Raw genomic sequence first — 15,670 nt, 5'->3', positions numbered from 1 at the left:
ATCAGATTTACTTCCTCAAAATTAAGCAGTGCAGTAAAAGTAATTCAAACCTTTTCCTGTTTTTTAGGACATTTAAAACACTACTAAGCTGCAAAGAGGAAGATGCAAAACAGCCACAGAAACGTAAGCCCAAGGACTGCCACTAGGCCTACCTAGACATCTAAGCAGCGAAGGCGAGGAGATAAAACTACAGGAAAGTAAAACAAAAAGTAGAGGTCTTACCACCATAAAAGAGAACTTTACGTATGCGAAAGAAAGGTGGGGCTTGTGACAGAGAAAAGACAAAAGTGAACTATAACAGCTCAAACATGATGGAAGACAAAGAAAGCCCGTAAGTCCCCTCATCCCCAACAACTCGAACCATCTGCCTTCCTCCCTCAATGGACCCTGCACAGTTTTGATCAGCTGCTTTATTTGTAAAGGGACATGCTTAAGAGCACTCAAAGGTGACAGGAGAACAAGTCGGCCAGAGTTACACTTTGAAAGCCCTTTTTAGCAAAAGTGAAGAGCATGGGAGCCATCAGTCTCAGCACATTTCTGTTCTGCTCTACAACCTGCTGGCTTTTAAAGAGCTTAGCAGCAGCAACAGTGGAAGAGTGCACAGATATTGTATTTTGCAACAACTGCTGTGTTTTACCCTGAAAAGACCACAGAATTCTCTTAAGGCTCTCACATTTCCTCAGATTTCATCTGCAAACAGTCTCTTCCAGAGAAGAGCTTTTAGGGTCACCAAGGCCATATTATTAAGGCATTAATAGGGAACTGCTTCCTAGCAGCACACTTTCTAGTGTCATGTCTGGATCTATTTTTCAGGCAGAGAAAAGGACTTCTACCACACCCTTAAAGCATGTTTTTCTTTTTCTTGATCGTCAACCTACTTTTCATGTGTTAACATTTAGCAAATAATGCTGAATTCCTGCAAAGAAACTCTGATAGGTACTGAGGCTGTTGAAGCGTTAACACTTAGATGGCTGGCATCTGTGTGTGCACCCAACAACACTTCCCTTATTAGAAGTGAGAATGCAGCAGAATGATTTATTTAAATACTGCCCATGAAGTCTACTCAGTCTCTCTTTCTATGAGACATGCTTCCAATTTGCAACTCTCCTAATGCTGATGTGTCCAAAATAAGATGAACCATTGCTGTCAAGGATGATATTGATTTTCTATTACTGTCTTTTAATGCCTTCCTTGTATAAGAAGAGCAAGTTCTCTCTCCTCAGGGTGTTCGTGCTTTCCAAGTCATGCAAGTTTCGCAGAGGATGAGGAAACTAGTAGCTCCAGTTACCAGTGGGCTCACAAGAGGGTTACCCAGCTGCTGAGCACTGGTCAGTGTCCCAGAGGTGGAGTTAACTGTATGACTTGGAAAAATCATCCTCTAAGCACAGTGACTCCTGAGTAGCATGATCTTGCCAGCCAAGCCCGGGCCACACAACAGGTTTGTCTGATCTGTTTTACTCTTGGGTTGATGGGCAACAAGGGAAACGTCTCAGTGCCTTGTCTGGTAATGCTTTTGCCAGTGAGGGGGGAAGAGACGGGTCTGCTGTTCTGGCATCCTGAGCTGTCACTGCTCTGGGAGAAAACAAAACCAGCGGGGTAGATCCCGAGGCATCTGCTGTGTCTCAGAAGATGAGTCTCCTTAGGGAAGGCAAAGGCATAAGGCAGGTCTGCAGCGCACTTGCCTTCCAGAAGTCAAACACACCGCTCCCATGACTTGCTATCAGCTGCTGAATGTACTTTAAATAGAAAAACAGGTGTTTCATCTTTATGACTTGAACATTTCACACATTAGCAATCTACCCCTTTGGAAGGAACTTCTGGTTCTGAAGGCCCTAAGCACTGTATTGTAGGTATAAATTACCATTTATACATTGTCTCGCACAGGGTGCACGGTGCAGAGGGGGGTAAGCTCCAGCTGGGAGAGGCACAGTTAGCTGCCACCGGAGGGGAAAAAGGAAAACAACTGATGCAGCCAGGCACTGCCCTCCGACTCGGAGAAGCCTCTCTCACCTGAGCCTCCCAGCTCTCTCTGCAGCGTAATGCCTGGGACACAGCAAAGGGGCTCTCACCCAGAACTGTTCAGTGTACCGGGTACTGCCAGAAAACAACTGGAGTGACTAGTCAGAACAGGAGTCTCCTAAGCAGCACATATCCTCCATTTCTGCAGGAGTAGCAGTATGGTCTTCCACATCTTCTTTGCAGATCTGCTCACCATCGGCACAGAGCTACAGGACACTAAAGCTAATACCAGCAACTACATCCAAAGTGATAAAACTAGAGGCAGTAGATGGAAGTCTTTACAAATATAAACTCTACTAAGGAACATGAACTTACCACTTGGTGAGGTGAATGAGCTCATGTTATCTAGAACTTAGGAAAAGAACATAAGGGAAAACACCACAAAGAAAGTTAGGAGTAAATCTTACACTCTTGAGTTTATGTGCACATATCTCCACTAAACAGATGAGCTTTTATTGCAGAGAACTCCCAAGGAACACATCTTAGAGCACACCAGACATGCACCCAGGGATTAACTGTACAAACTGGCAAAGACAGGAACACGAAACTCTTTGTGTAGTTAAACTGGTAGAGAAATCAGCAACTGAAACCAAGAAATGTCAGAAACAAGAGCTGAGGATGGCAAATCTAATCATCATCCTTCACATCACTTAATCTGTTTCCTTTAATCTCTTTTTTCCTCTCATTTAAAAAAAAAAAAATGCAGTGAGCTAATCCAATCATCTATATTTAAAATACATATCGTAAGGCCTGTAAATGAACTATTGTAGAACTTGTTACAAAGGTTATCTTCATAAGTTTCTGGAGAGCAAAGCAGTGAAGGATCACACTTGCCTCAAAAAGAATTTTGCACCCTGTGAGCTTCTTGAATACATATTTGGAAGAGAAAAACACCAAAACAAATGCTGCCATTGTTCAGTCTTCCTGCAGGACTTGCACAGCTAGAGTATATATACATGTACCATGCAGTTTTTCAGCTTTTGTTCAAAATGAAAGCCCTTCCTGGTCCATCAGCTGCCTTTGTATCAACTTTTCCCACTAAGAAACGCTTTGAAGAGGGATATTCTTTCAGCTAGTATTTGCTATGCACTGATGAACTCGCAAGTGGAAACATTATGCTGATCCTTGCCTCCAGAAGTGACCAGAAGGATGTCAGGAATAGCCAAAATAAGCCCACATTCAGCAGGGAAGACGGAGGCAGAGGGGACACGGTATGAGATGTAAACAGAGAAAACCTGGGAGGCAAAGTTAAGATGGGCAGTGTCAACCAAATAGAGCCATGCGAAACAGGAAAAAAAAATAAAAAAAGAAATCAAAGTTGCGTCCCTTTTGATAGTCAAATTCACTCAGACAATCAATAACCTTTCTGCAGCTGCATTTTGGATGCAACAGGAAAAGGGAATCTTAAGAAAGTCAGTAACTGGGCCTAGAGAGATCCAGTTCTCATGGCTGCTGGGCAAGGAGGAAGATATGGCACTTTCAACACATGGAAGAGCAACCTGCATTATAACTTCCTGAGGGTGAGTGCACAGGGGTAAATAAGGACAAAATGGAAAGGGGATCCAGAAAGGATGCATGAGGAAACAGTTTCTAGGGAAAGTGAATGTGAAGTTATCACAGATGCATGAGCAAGTAGTGACAGTCACTATAACAGACACTATAACACAGTTAGTAGGTCTTAGTCCTTCTTCCCAGTGTCTGTTCTTATATCAGCATGACCTCACAAGACAAAGGCACTGTGGGGTACAAGCATATATAAAAAGTTCCTAACACAGAAGGGAGAACATTTAATCCAGACCTGCAGCTCGCTGAATTCAAGTGCTGAGCTGGCAAAGGGTGTCCCCACACAGCGCAGTCACTACCCCCATGGTGTTGACAGAGACTAAGAGATGGAGTCGATACTCTTCGCTTACAGAGCAACCCCACAGACTGTTCCCGAAAAACAAAATGCAGGAAACTCCCTGAGCTGGCAGCAGTTTTTTTTCTAGCAGTCTGAAGTTAGAGTCTAACAGGTTGTCACTCTTACAAGCAAGCTTAGATCAAACCAGGGACAAATGGATTAAACAGAGCTTTGTGAGCAAACAAAACCAGTAACTTGACTTTCTTCTGGAATATGAACACAGCTAGCATGCTGTGGGCAGCACAGGCACCTCTGTTTTGTCACAATATCACCTTATAGATGATCATAAAGCCTGATACTGCAAAATACTGGGAAAACAACTGCTACTGCAGAGCTGGTGGGAGCCGTATGCTCTCCAAACCTTGTAAGAAGCTGGTAACATTGTGCAAATGAATTTATAGAACTAAAATCAAGTTCAGAAACTAATCAACCATCAGAAGAGTACTTCAAGTAGCAGAATTCCTTTCTGGGAGTTCGTTGGACTCTGCATGCCTAACTCATTTTCAGAAACAGTAAAATTTCTCCTTTACTAGAAGTCAGGTGGAATTATCCAAAGATTAATTCAAGATGAAGATGTCTCCAGCAGGATTTGTTCTAACACCGTATTTCTACCAATGACTTAGGCTGTCTATGCTGAGTTATCCAGGGAACTAGCTGCATAACCCAGAGTCCATTTACTTCTCCAGCCCTTTCTACCACTGTACACTGCAGAAAGAAGGTGGTGCTGATCTAAGCCAGGCCATCCTCAGGCCAAAGTGAGCATCTAATTTCAAACCACCTCGGATGAAAAACAACTTGCAACGCAGGCTGACACACAGGTCTAGAGCTCACACAGATCTGAGCCTCAAATCTTAGCCATAAGGCAGCTGTTCACAAACAAAACACTAGAAATCCCTACTCCAAACAGTGGTGCAACTGATGCGCTCAAGCTTCATTTGTACCAAATGGACGGAAAACAAGAAATCATCAACAAGTCAGCTAGCAGTAGTGAGGAATTCTCTTACCTTCCATGGCATATTTCATATCCTGGGCAAAGAGACTCCACATCACCTCGGCACTGATCTTCCCAACAACAAGCTCCTGAGGAAACCTGAGGGGACACATGGGAAAGGTTTTGGCACGTATCAGAGCAGGGGACTCTTCTTTATTCAGCACTGAGCTAAACTACAAGCTTAAAAGCTCAACATCATAGACACTTCCTTCACCTAGATAAACAGCCAGGTGGAAACTGGAGATCTTGGACTGGACTCTGTAGCACAGATTAAACAACCTGAAAACAATACTGGTGTTGAGACTGGTTTTAAAGTCAAAAAGCCATGCCTGGATGGCCCTCTTAGAAGAGATGCATACAATAATTCTTGGAATGTGATCTCTGTGCCTTTGCACCTTTTTTGCTTTTCTTGTCCATATTTCTTTCTTTTTTTTCCCCTAGAGTTACTAGGCTGACTAGTGAACACTAGTCAGGTGTCCCTGCCATGTTGCACCAATAATCACTAGGGCACAACCCAGCTCTTTATGTATAACACCTTGTCAGATATCTTCCTCTCTCCTGCCCTGTGGGAATGTTGCAGGAGTATCCACCAGCTAAACAGACTGGTTTCAGGTTCCTTTCCAACACTGTGCCAACCCCACCCTATGCAATCTCCCAGCGCTACACTGAACACTGTGATCCTAAATCACAGCGCTGGGTGTTGTCACCACGGCACTGCTGTGTGTGTTAATGTGCATCCCAGAACTGCTCAACATCAGAAGAAACCAAAAGAACTCTCACCCCATTTTCAGGTGCCTCCCTGAGTTCAGGATTGTAATAATCAGGGTGTTTGTGCTCGAACGCCATCGTAACAGAACCTTTTGAAACTCTTCCATCCCAATCAAAAAGAGTTATTTATATAGACAGAGACAGATAAGACAGAAAGACAGACAGACAAGATAAGTACTTCTATAAATACACAAGTGACAGAAGAGATAGAAAGCAGTTTAACAAATGAAGCAGAGCACACACAGACTAGCATTAGCCATGCAGAACATGGAGGATTCTTACTGATTCAGGACTGGGGTATAAGAATTCTTATCCTCTTCTATGATGGAAACTATCAAAGTGATGAGCTTGGGCCAGAAGTCCAGGTTCCTGATGCTGGGGCCTTGTTCCTCGGGAGGAAGGTCCTGATTTTTGTTCTGGAAAGGAAGCCATTGGAAAACCAGTGTAAACTTCAAGGGAAAGGAAAAGCCGACAAATGCAGATCACCATGCAAACACCAAACATTAATTACTTGTGGACCCTTTCTTCTGAAGAGCTTAAAATAATTTATGTCTGCTGGTAACTTGCAAAACACAGTAACGTGCCAAACTATGTTGCTTACCAGTGGTCTCAAACCCAGATAATCTCTGTTTTATCTTTTACCATGCCAAGAGCAGGACAGGCTCCAGGAGACCTGCTGAGACATCATTTGCTCTAAGCTTGTTCCAAATACTTAATTTTTAGGCACTTGGGTTGATGACTATATCCATGTTGACACATGGTGTGTGCATTACTGCAGAGCGGCCAGCAGAGCTCTCATGGATTTGGAAGCAGTTTGTTTCTAGAGGTACTTCCCAAGCCCAGTGCAGGACAGTGGGTGCGAGAAAACAAGATAAAATTTCACTGCTTGAGTTTTATCTATGTTAAAGACCATTTTCTTGATCGGTCTGCATTTGCTCTAATTGGATTTTGTTCAGTCAAAGCTGCATCAAACCTCCCCTTCACAAATAACCACTCGTGAAATAAAATAGCTGAGGCTGGCAAAACGAATCATAATTAGTTAGTGTAAAACAATTATCATCCTCCACTTACTAATTAGTGCTCATTAATTGATTACAAGTTTTTTGCATTCAGAAGATAGCAAGTCACATAATTTTGTTTGTGTTGGCTTTTTATATCAATTAGTGTTCTTGTTATTATCTTAAGAAAATCAGAAACTTGGATTTCTGCATGCTTATCAGCCACTCACAGGATCTGTTTGGTACTCGCGACTGTACAGCTCATGACAGTTGTTGAAAATGTACTCGTAGGTGGAGTTGAGACAAGCTTTCACACAGTCCTTCACTACCTGGCTGGCGCGGGGAGGACTCTGCAGCTCTTGGACCTGGCAAGGAGAGAACAAAGAGTCAAACAAGGCACTGTTCATAAATCAAAGAACAAGGTAACGGGCTTTGGGAACTACCCAGGACTTGGTGGATCTGCCCTCAGCAACTTGTGCTACCCATGACCTGAAACCACGCACAGCTCGCTCTCCTCACACATCAACAGCAGTGACAACACTTAACATCTGCACAGGATAGTAATTCTGAATATTTTTGAGGATTCATAAGCGCCAAGGAAGATTCTTCAGAATAAATAAATCATGTGGCTTGATACATGTACAATCTGAGCAAAGCACACTCAATTCCTGGTAAATTTTTAGGATTTTGCTATAAAGCCAGCAAGCAATCTTTCAACCATCGGAAGAAGATGCAGCAGACTAGTGCAGAACACTACATCTGATCTGGAAAGTATTGCTGAAGACCAAATACTGACATGCCTTTAAATACAATAACTTTATTTAAGGACATAATTCTTCACAAGCTTTACTGAATTTTAAAGCACACCAGAATCCTTGGGGACATGCCAACTGGTACATATTCTCCTCTTGCAACAACAGCTCTTTTCATTACTCCATTGTTGCAGAGTTAGAGATTTGAAAGCATCACCCCGCGAATAAAACTACAACCTCAGAAAATGTTGATATTGCCACTACATCTAAACTTTTTGGAGTATTTCTATAAAGCAAACCCTCAATACTGACATATGAGCACTTTCAAAATAAAGTTCTATGACATAATTTACCCAAGGACTTAAGAGTAAAATTTCCTAAAAATATTTCAGATTAAAGACCTGTTTTCTTTTTGATAAGATAAAAATCACTAAGTGGCATGTGCTAGCCTGTAACAGTATTTTAAAAGCAGTTTAGGAACAAAGATCAGGAACTAAAATTAATTTATTTGCACATTGATAGAACAATAAACTTAACTGCAGAACCAGCTCATAGCGTTCTTGGATCTCTACTAAGAGATACTACCCCGTTTCAGTATCTTACCCTCCAAGAAATAAATTTTAAAATATTTGCTAGATAAATGATGGTGAAGAGACGTTACTGACTGATAAATATTGTAGACAAGTTTCTAGGAAAACCTTCTTAATGTTATTTAAAAAAGTAAATTATCTTCCTAAAACCCCAGGCTTTCATCTTCATGATGCAAAATACAGTGGAGATAAAATGTGGATATTTATCACATGGTCAGCAGGTGATCTCGATTTTCCTTAAGGGTCTATAAGCACAATGACATGAAACAATGTTTTGAAAATGGGAATCCAGCTTCGGCGGCAAAAACTGCAGAGGCCCCATTCCCACTCATAACACTACCTTCATCCTGAAAAAAGTGATGCTGGTCAGCAAATCCACCGTAGACTTCAGGTCCTGCAGCCGTTCGCGGCTGCTGGCTGGGAAGTTATTCTGTCGACAAAAAAGGGAAATCCTGTTGGAAAGCACAGCCAGATCCATGCAAGGCTTCAAGCATGTGCTAAATAAGGAAAGTGTCTTGGAAACATTTCCTGCTCGAGAAGCTTGTACCAGTCAAAACAATGCTCAATAAATAAGACCCTTTTGCTGGAGCAGCTTATCTGTTTGCTTAATTAAACAGCTTCTCATACGAATGTAAAGTTTGAGGATGCCAGGAGACTGACAGCCCTTGGTGGCAGGAGATCTCTCCTTGGCTGCTGAAGGAGCAGGCGGGGAGCAACATCCTGGCCACCATCAGCCCTGGCCCCCTGCCCCAGGTTGCTTCCGTGTGCCCTTTCCTTTCTGCAATCGCTGCTTGGATTTTGGCTTCTCTTCTGAGACACCAAGAGGTGTGGGATATTAGTGACCTCTCCAGAGCAACAAACCGGACTGAGAAGGGAAAACGAGCACTTTTCCCTGTAAGGAGTCATCAGAACCACTCGGTCCCTTGTAAGATTCAATCTGTCAACATAAGCATTTATGCTTCAGAGCCTCCTTTGTTATGAGGCATTTATTTTACATACTGTGCCCACCACCCTGCTGTCTGTAGCTATAGCTTCCCCTTACACTCTCTGAGTTCCACTGAAATTATCATTGTCCCTTTCAGATATGGTACATGTGTGTGTACATTTATGTATATCTTTGTATGTATTAAAATATGTATGCTGAACTCAGCAAGCTTTGTTTCTTGCAAGAGACTGTTCCCTTTCTGACCCCAGGCACTGTGCCCTTTCCTTCCTCTGTCCTTTAACAGCATTCAGGCTCCTCAGTGTGCTCTTATATTTAAGTTGATGTGACTGGCTTGGCTGCAAGTAAATTACCAAAGGCAATCTTCATCTGGATAGTCTCTTCATATTTGCACATTCTAAAATTATTAAAAAGATGAAGGTAAAAAGATCTTACTTTTTTACTGAGGACTTGCAGAAAAATACGCTCTCGGCAGCAACTGAGTATTGCTGCAGCTCAGCTACCGACTACAAATGATTTAATGCTCTTCACAGTAATTTGTAAATGCTCATTCCCAGACAACTCTCTGTTTAAACTGTCCACAAACGGACTCTCTGGGACTCGGGTTATTAACCAAAATCAAGATTTCCGTGTGTCATTTCAAACACAAACCACTGGATGAATGAGACTGAATCCATGTCCTTGATTAAGAATAATAATCAGGAAAAGATAAACATTATCTGTGTTGAAATCCAACCCCCTGTACGCTTATGTCAGGTAGTGACCAGCCAACAAAAGGAACAGCCGACATACATACAGAAAAACCGCACTTGCTTACAAAATGTTTTTCAAAATACTTTTTCAGAGAGCGACTTGGAGCTGCTCTTGAGAGGGCTGCACCGCTCCCCTCCTCACCCGCCACCCTGCCCTGGAAGGAACACGCACTTCATTCCGACAAATCCACACTGCTGGTTCTTCATTGTTTTAAGTGTTTACAAATAGCTCGATTAAATTTGGGGAGGGGAGAGGCTTAATCTGGGTAATTAAGGTTGTAAATTGCCATCTCCCATCTTGAAAGTTGGAAACTAACATCTTTTTCTTCCAGAACTTAACTTGCCTTTCAGAGGTCTTAAAATAATCACTAAGAGTTCTCAAATTGCTTCAGACATTTATCTAAACAGACTATCAATTAGATAACATCTATATTATTTACACTGCACAAGACTTTCCTGGTCCTTTACAGGAGATCTTGTCCAAGGTTTAGTCGCATTAGCTGCCAGAAAGCAGCTCTTATTGAAGACCAAGCAAACAAAAAAGGCATCACCACTGTGGCTTCCCATTGCTATGTGTTGATAATTTTCTCCCTACTGCTAAGTGTAACAGTGCTCTCTTTAGACCTTCTCTTACTACTAATGTAACTTTAGAACAGCTCTTTACACAACATTCCTTTTATCTTCTGCTACACTTTGCCCCTTGTTCTTTTTGCTGGCTTCCTGATGCACTTCTCCTCTTAGTCTCCTCGTGTTTCCCTCCTCTCTCTGTTTTACTGTGTTTCAGACAAATGCATTAACCAGAAGAGGATCTACTTTTAAATAAAAGAAATAATAATAAAAAAACCCAAAGCTCACATTTTGCCACCATTTTAATTTTTTTCAATGAATTAGTCATTAATTAAAATAATATAGCAAGGAATTAAAAAAAAAAAAAGTCAAGTCATATGGTAAGACTATGTTGACACTGGAGAAGCAAAGAGAGAAACCAGAGGGTTTAAGAATCCTGATGGGCTGATACCAACATTTGAAACTCATCTCTTCCCAAGGTGCTGAGGAGGGGGGGATCTCAACCTCAGAGCACATCCTGTATGTCCAGAGTCAGGGATTCAAGTTTGCCAGACCTAAGGTGGCAGCTTGGCTGCAGGTCCTCTAAAAGATTTCTGTCTTACTAGTGGGGAACAAGTCTGTTTTCTCTTTGTAGATGATACCTGAAGCAGCTGATAAGAATAATTCAAATGAATTAATCCAATCCAACCCGCATTTCTGGGAGAGTATCAGAGATGAGCATAGCTCACAATCCTTACATTATTTCAGATGTCTTGAGGAAGTTATAACGGAAGGAAAAGACACGGTTTAAGTTCTATCCACAAGAAAAACAACCAGCAACAAACTTGTATGAAAATTCCATCAGACACAAAGTACCTAGAAGATTAGAAACGTAAGAAGAACACAAATGGTGTCTTTCCCCTCTGAATGCCCACCAGAATGCCTGAAATTATTCTGTTTATTCCCACTCACCCTGTACATTGAGAGATCAATCCGAAGTGAATTGTGAAGCTGGTCCAGGAGCTTCACAAATCGTTCTTTCTGTGGAGCAGAAAACACCAAAAAATATCACATATCATCACTGCCCAATCAATGTTCAGAGTAAGCAGGATATCAGGGAATTAGTGCCAGATCTCAAGAGAGCAGGAGGAAGCAATATGGATGCACTGAATTGTACAAACAGTATTTTCTTTCGATTCTTGGATTTACTCTAATACTGTAATTATTTCTGAAGTCTATGTAAGATAAGAAGTGTCAGAAAAATACTCTGTTATCACTCTGACACAGAGGCAGAACAAAAACCCCACTGATTTCTAGTCTGCAATTTGCACCAAACTTACATTTAAGAGAAAATATTTATTCAGAGATGAGTAAAGGAACAGGCAGAAAAGGGTCTAATTCAGAACAATGACACAGCTCCAAGGTTTTATCTATTAGTTCAGTGACAAGAATTACAGGCTTCTCGTGACTATCTTCTCGAGGTCAGGCCTCCGCTGGGTTCTGGTTTGGCATTGTGAACACCTCCTCATTCAATCTATATATTCTCAGTCTGACGAGAAGCACGAGCTTTTCCAAACACTTTTCCAGCACATGCAACTCCACCACACGTTATGCAAAAAGCATTCAAAGCATTAGGGGGATAGACTATTTTTTTTTTTTTCTTAAAGCAGTTGCTGCTTTTAAAAACAAAGTTCTGAAACTATCAGATCACACGGTATATTTTATCAACAGCATCACCACGCAGAGTTTAATATTATTTGCTCATTTCCATACCATCTGTGCTTCAGTGCAATTTGATCACGAAGAGTAAACAGCGTAATGCATTACACTGATTAATATCTAAAATGTGTGATGATGACAACAATAAAATCGTGCTCTTTGTCTAGTCTAGAAGAACTCTGCAGCTTCCAACTCCTCACAGATTTAATGTTCCTTCAGCAGAGCATGTTATTTATTGAAAGGCAGAAGCGCCACAGGCAAATTACAGGAGTCAAATTGTAAAATCACCAAACAGAGAAACATACCCCAAAATTGGAGGCTGCAAAGCGGTCCGAAGCAGACACATTTGTGGAGGCAGTTGTGTGCGCATAATAAGCATTGATATTGGCAAGTAAGGTGCTCATCACAGCTGGCACACCCGGGCACATGTATTTAGAAGAGAGACATGCAAAGTGCCTGCAAAAGGACAGTTGTGTAAGTCATTCTGGTCTCTTTTGTGTAGTGCAGCTTGGCTATATCTTGAATAGTCCCCTTACTCTAGCTGGCACCATGAACAGGTGAAAGTGATGTTTTCTCCCTCTCTGTAAATCTCCATCATCGTAGAGGCGGGGGTTTTTTGTTTGTGTTTGGTTTGGTTTGTTTTTTTTCCCCAGAAAGGTGACATCTAGACAACAGATACACTCAAAACAAAACAAATTCCTCCACTACAGCCCTTTCCATTTCACAAAATAGCTTCTCAACTATTGCCAACAGCTTGTGACCCTGGTGATACCCTGCGTCCTGATGCCAATTCCTAGAACCAAGCCTGACACAAGGGAACATATGTAATTTGCTGGCACTTGAGGTAGCCACACATTGTGAGGTGACATGAGGCAGCAGCGACTGCAAATCACTCAATAACAGCGAGATCACAAAACGGGCATTTCTGTGCTGCACCGATACGTGATTGCTTAAGGCGAACCCTCCAGCCTGCACTGTGCATGCTCATCTGCATTCTCCCGTTTAACTGCTCTCATTAAAGCACAAGGAACCCTCCTGCAGGAAATCTCAAAATCATGCCAGAAGCGTCTGGGCTTGTGAAATGGCTAAACAATCAAAGAAAATTTGTTAGACATACGGGGAAAAAAAGTTAGAGCTTAAGAGGGCTGATAACATGGCACATTGCAAGTAAAGCTCATTCTAACAGACAGGAGAACTGGGCCATTTTCAGATAGTCCTTCATGCAGGAATCCTCACTGAGCTCCCAAACTAAATTTGGGCAATATTTTCTACATGTAGCATTGTCCCTAAGGGACTCATCACAGACATTAGCATCAGTGCTAGTTAACCTAAAAATGACTATAACGAAACAAAAGTTCAGTGATAGAATTTTGTGGAAATTCACAAGTATTTCAGACAAACATGATACTGATGCCTGAATGATGTTAACTTGCTTGCTACGTGCTACCTATGCAACAATCAGTCATTGAGGCACTTGGTAAATAAAGACAGACAAATAAAATGGCTTTGTTTAGCTTGAAGAAGAGAAGGCACAGGGATTTAATCAATGTCTTGACTACTTAGCAGAGAGGGGAGACTTAGTGAGAAGACTGAGCCAGGCCAAAATACTTTCAGAGGGAAAATTAAAAGATAAGCAGCAATATGTAGCAGTTACAGCACAGGAAATTCACAGCAGGATTTTCCAATTCGGATTTCAACCAGGAATTTCTTTCTCAGAGTAATACAGCCTGAGGACAGGAGCCCAGGGAGGTCGTTGATCTCCACCCTTGGAAATCTTCAAACTGAGAGAGGCCCTGAGGAGTCTGGTTCAACTTCCAAGTTAGCCCCGCTATAAGCAGGGACTAGACCCCCAGATGTACCTTCTGATTCTTCTCCAGTTTTGCTTAAATCAACAGGCAGGAAAGATGCTTGCGAGGTGACATAAATAGAGATCAGTCCAAGGACCCAGGCCCCAAAACCTTCAGCTTCTCACATGAAAAAGTTCACTTTTATTTGCTATATTTAACATTACATTTGAAATAAGAAATGATCTAAGCATAGCACTACTAGTCTTTAAGAGGCTAATCCCAAATCCAAGTCAAAGTAGAGTGACAGGGAAAATGCTCTTTGAAGATGAAGAACTGCATGAGCCTGGCTCCAAAGAGGACAAATCAGTGGCTCCATTACTCAAACTTCCTATAAATGCCCTCAGTAGCACATGGGAAATTAATAACTTCAAAGGACTGTATCAATTGCCACAACAGACATGTAGGACAAACACTTCCATAAAACCTCACCTCTTTCTTGCATGATCAGAAATCTTCCATGGGATCTTTGAACAATATCTTTTTAACGGAAGAATGCTCAAATAGATATTGTGGAGTCTTAAAACAGAAATGGCTCAGCTATCAATAATAAAATATGGTCAGTTACACTACCAAAGTTGGTGTCATTCCTTATAATTGGTTTTTAAGGTGCTCACACAAGCTGTTCAGATGGATGCTTAATTCCAGCACTTTGTCAGACATTAATTTTTAGACTTTGAGGAAACCAGTGATTCAGAGGCAAGCAGTCTCTTCCCGCTCACAGTAAAGCCCATAAAGAGCAATGTCACTGCCAAGTCTTCCATTACCAACACATTCATTCCATCTTCTAAATATTAACAGTCACATCAATTAGTTACACCAATTATCAGCACTCAAGACAACAGGAAATGCATCTTACGTCATGGCCTGGTATATCGATTCAATGCCGTAACGCATTGCAAATTCATCCACGATTTCTTGAGCTGTCTCATCAAAATACACCTTCCAGGCATCATCTCCTTTGGCATCAGGAATCTTCACCACCCCATTCCCTTGCACGTCTGTGAGATGGTGAAAGAGGTTCTGAAATACAAAACAGGAATGAAATTATATGTGAGGCTGCTGAAGCCTCCAAGTGAGTTTCATGAAGAGCCTGGAACTACCGAGAAGACACTAACACAAGGTTCTTTGCTCTCCCTTCCTCTTTCTTGCCTCCTACCCACTACATATTTCTCTGCTTTTACCTTCTTCCCAAGTGCTCCTAGCTGCATTTTTCACAGGTATACCTACAACTTTACCCAGCGGACACTGTGAATGATGCAGAGGAGTGCTCCAATGCAGTGAAACCACAGCCTGATTAGTTTCCTGAAACCTACACATTTCTGCCCTCAGAATGAAATGCCTTAATACAGACAGTTTAATCTAGCTGACGTAACAGCCCCATATCAGATTTGTAATTATTATTATACAGCTGAACAGCCCAGACTCTTTCTCTGGGAAAGATACATCCTTAAGACCACCCCTAACAACTCGACACTTACTATTATTAATCATAACCTTTCACTTTATCTAACACTGTAAAGGCTTTCAGCTACCATTGCTGTGCAGAAATTGCACTTTCACTACAGTGGGTTTCTCAGTAAACCTCAAATTCACATCACTTACAGATTCATCAGCCTTTCAGACAGCCAGCTCCCTGTAGTAAGTGATGCAAAAGTCTAATGATCTCATTAGGAGCTAGAATACCCTGCTTCACATTCCTATTTTTCCTGATTGAATTATTCTAGCTGTAAATCATATTTATTTTAGGATACACAAATGAAAGAAGGTGATACTTAAAAAGTGACATATTTGCAAAAAAGAAGGGCAGCAAGTGATCATGCATGTTCAGAAGGAAAGCAAACCAAA

General features: G+C 41.6%; 1 protein-coding gene across 14 annotated transcripts in view; it reads right to left on the bottom strand.

Moving 5' to 3' along the window:
• LOC102097415 (protein unc-13 homolog B) overlaps positions 1-15,670 on the bottom strand; it is a 222,988-nt gene that overhangs the window by 47,067 nt on the left and 160,251 nt on the right. For all 14 annotated transcript variants that reach the window (XM_065047131.1, XM_065047133.1, XM_065047136.1 and 11 more), the window contains 7 exons: positions 14,682-14,845; positions 12,284-12,434; positions 11,232-11,300; positions 8,359-8,448; positions 6,907-7,041; positions 5,961-6,094; positions 4,924-5,009 (listed from right to left, as the gene is read on the bottom strand). In XM_065047131.1, coding sequence (XP_064903203.1) covers positions 4,924-5,009; positions 5,961-6,094; positions 6,907-7,041; positions 8,359-8,448; positions 11,232-11,300; positions 12,284-12,434; positions 14,682-14,845 — 829 coding nt within the window. The remainder of the gene's footprint in view (positions 1-4,923; positions 5,010-5,960; positions 6,095-6,906; positions 7,042-8,358; positions 8,449-11,231; positions 11,301-12,283; positions 12,435-14,681; positions 14,846-15,670) is intronic.

The sequence above is a fragment of the Columba livia genome, chromosome Z (genome assembly GCF_036013475.1).
Source record: "Columba livia isolate bColLiv1 breed racing homer chromosome Z, bColLiv1.pat.W.v2, whole genome shotgun sequence".
Taxonomy (NCBI): Eukaryota; Metazoa; Chordata; class Aves; order Columbiformes; family Columbidae; genus Columba; species Columba livia.
Note: the sequence above shows the minus strand (reverse complement) of the source record. Positions and strands in the feature narration are given on the sequence as shown.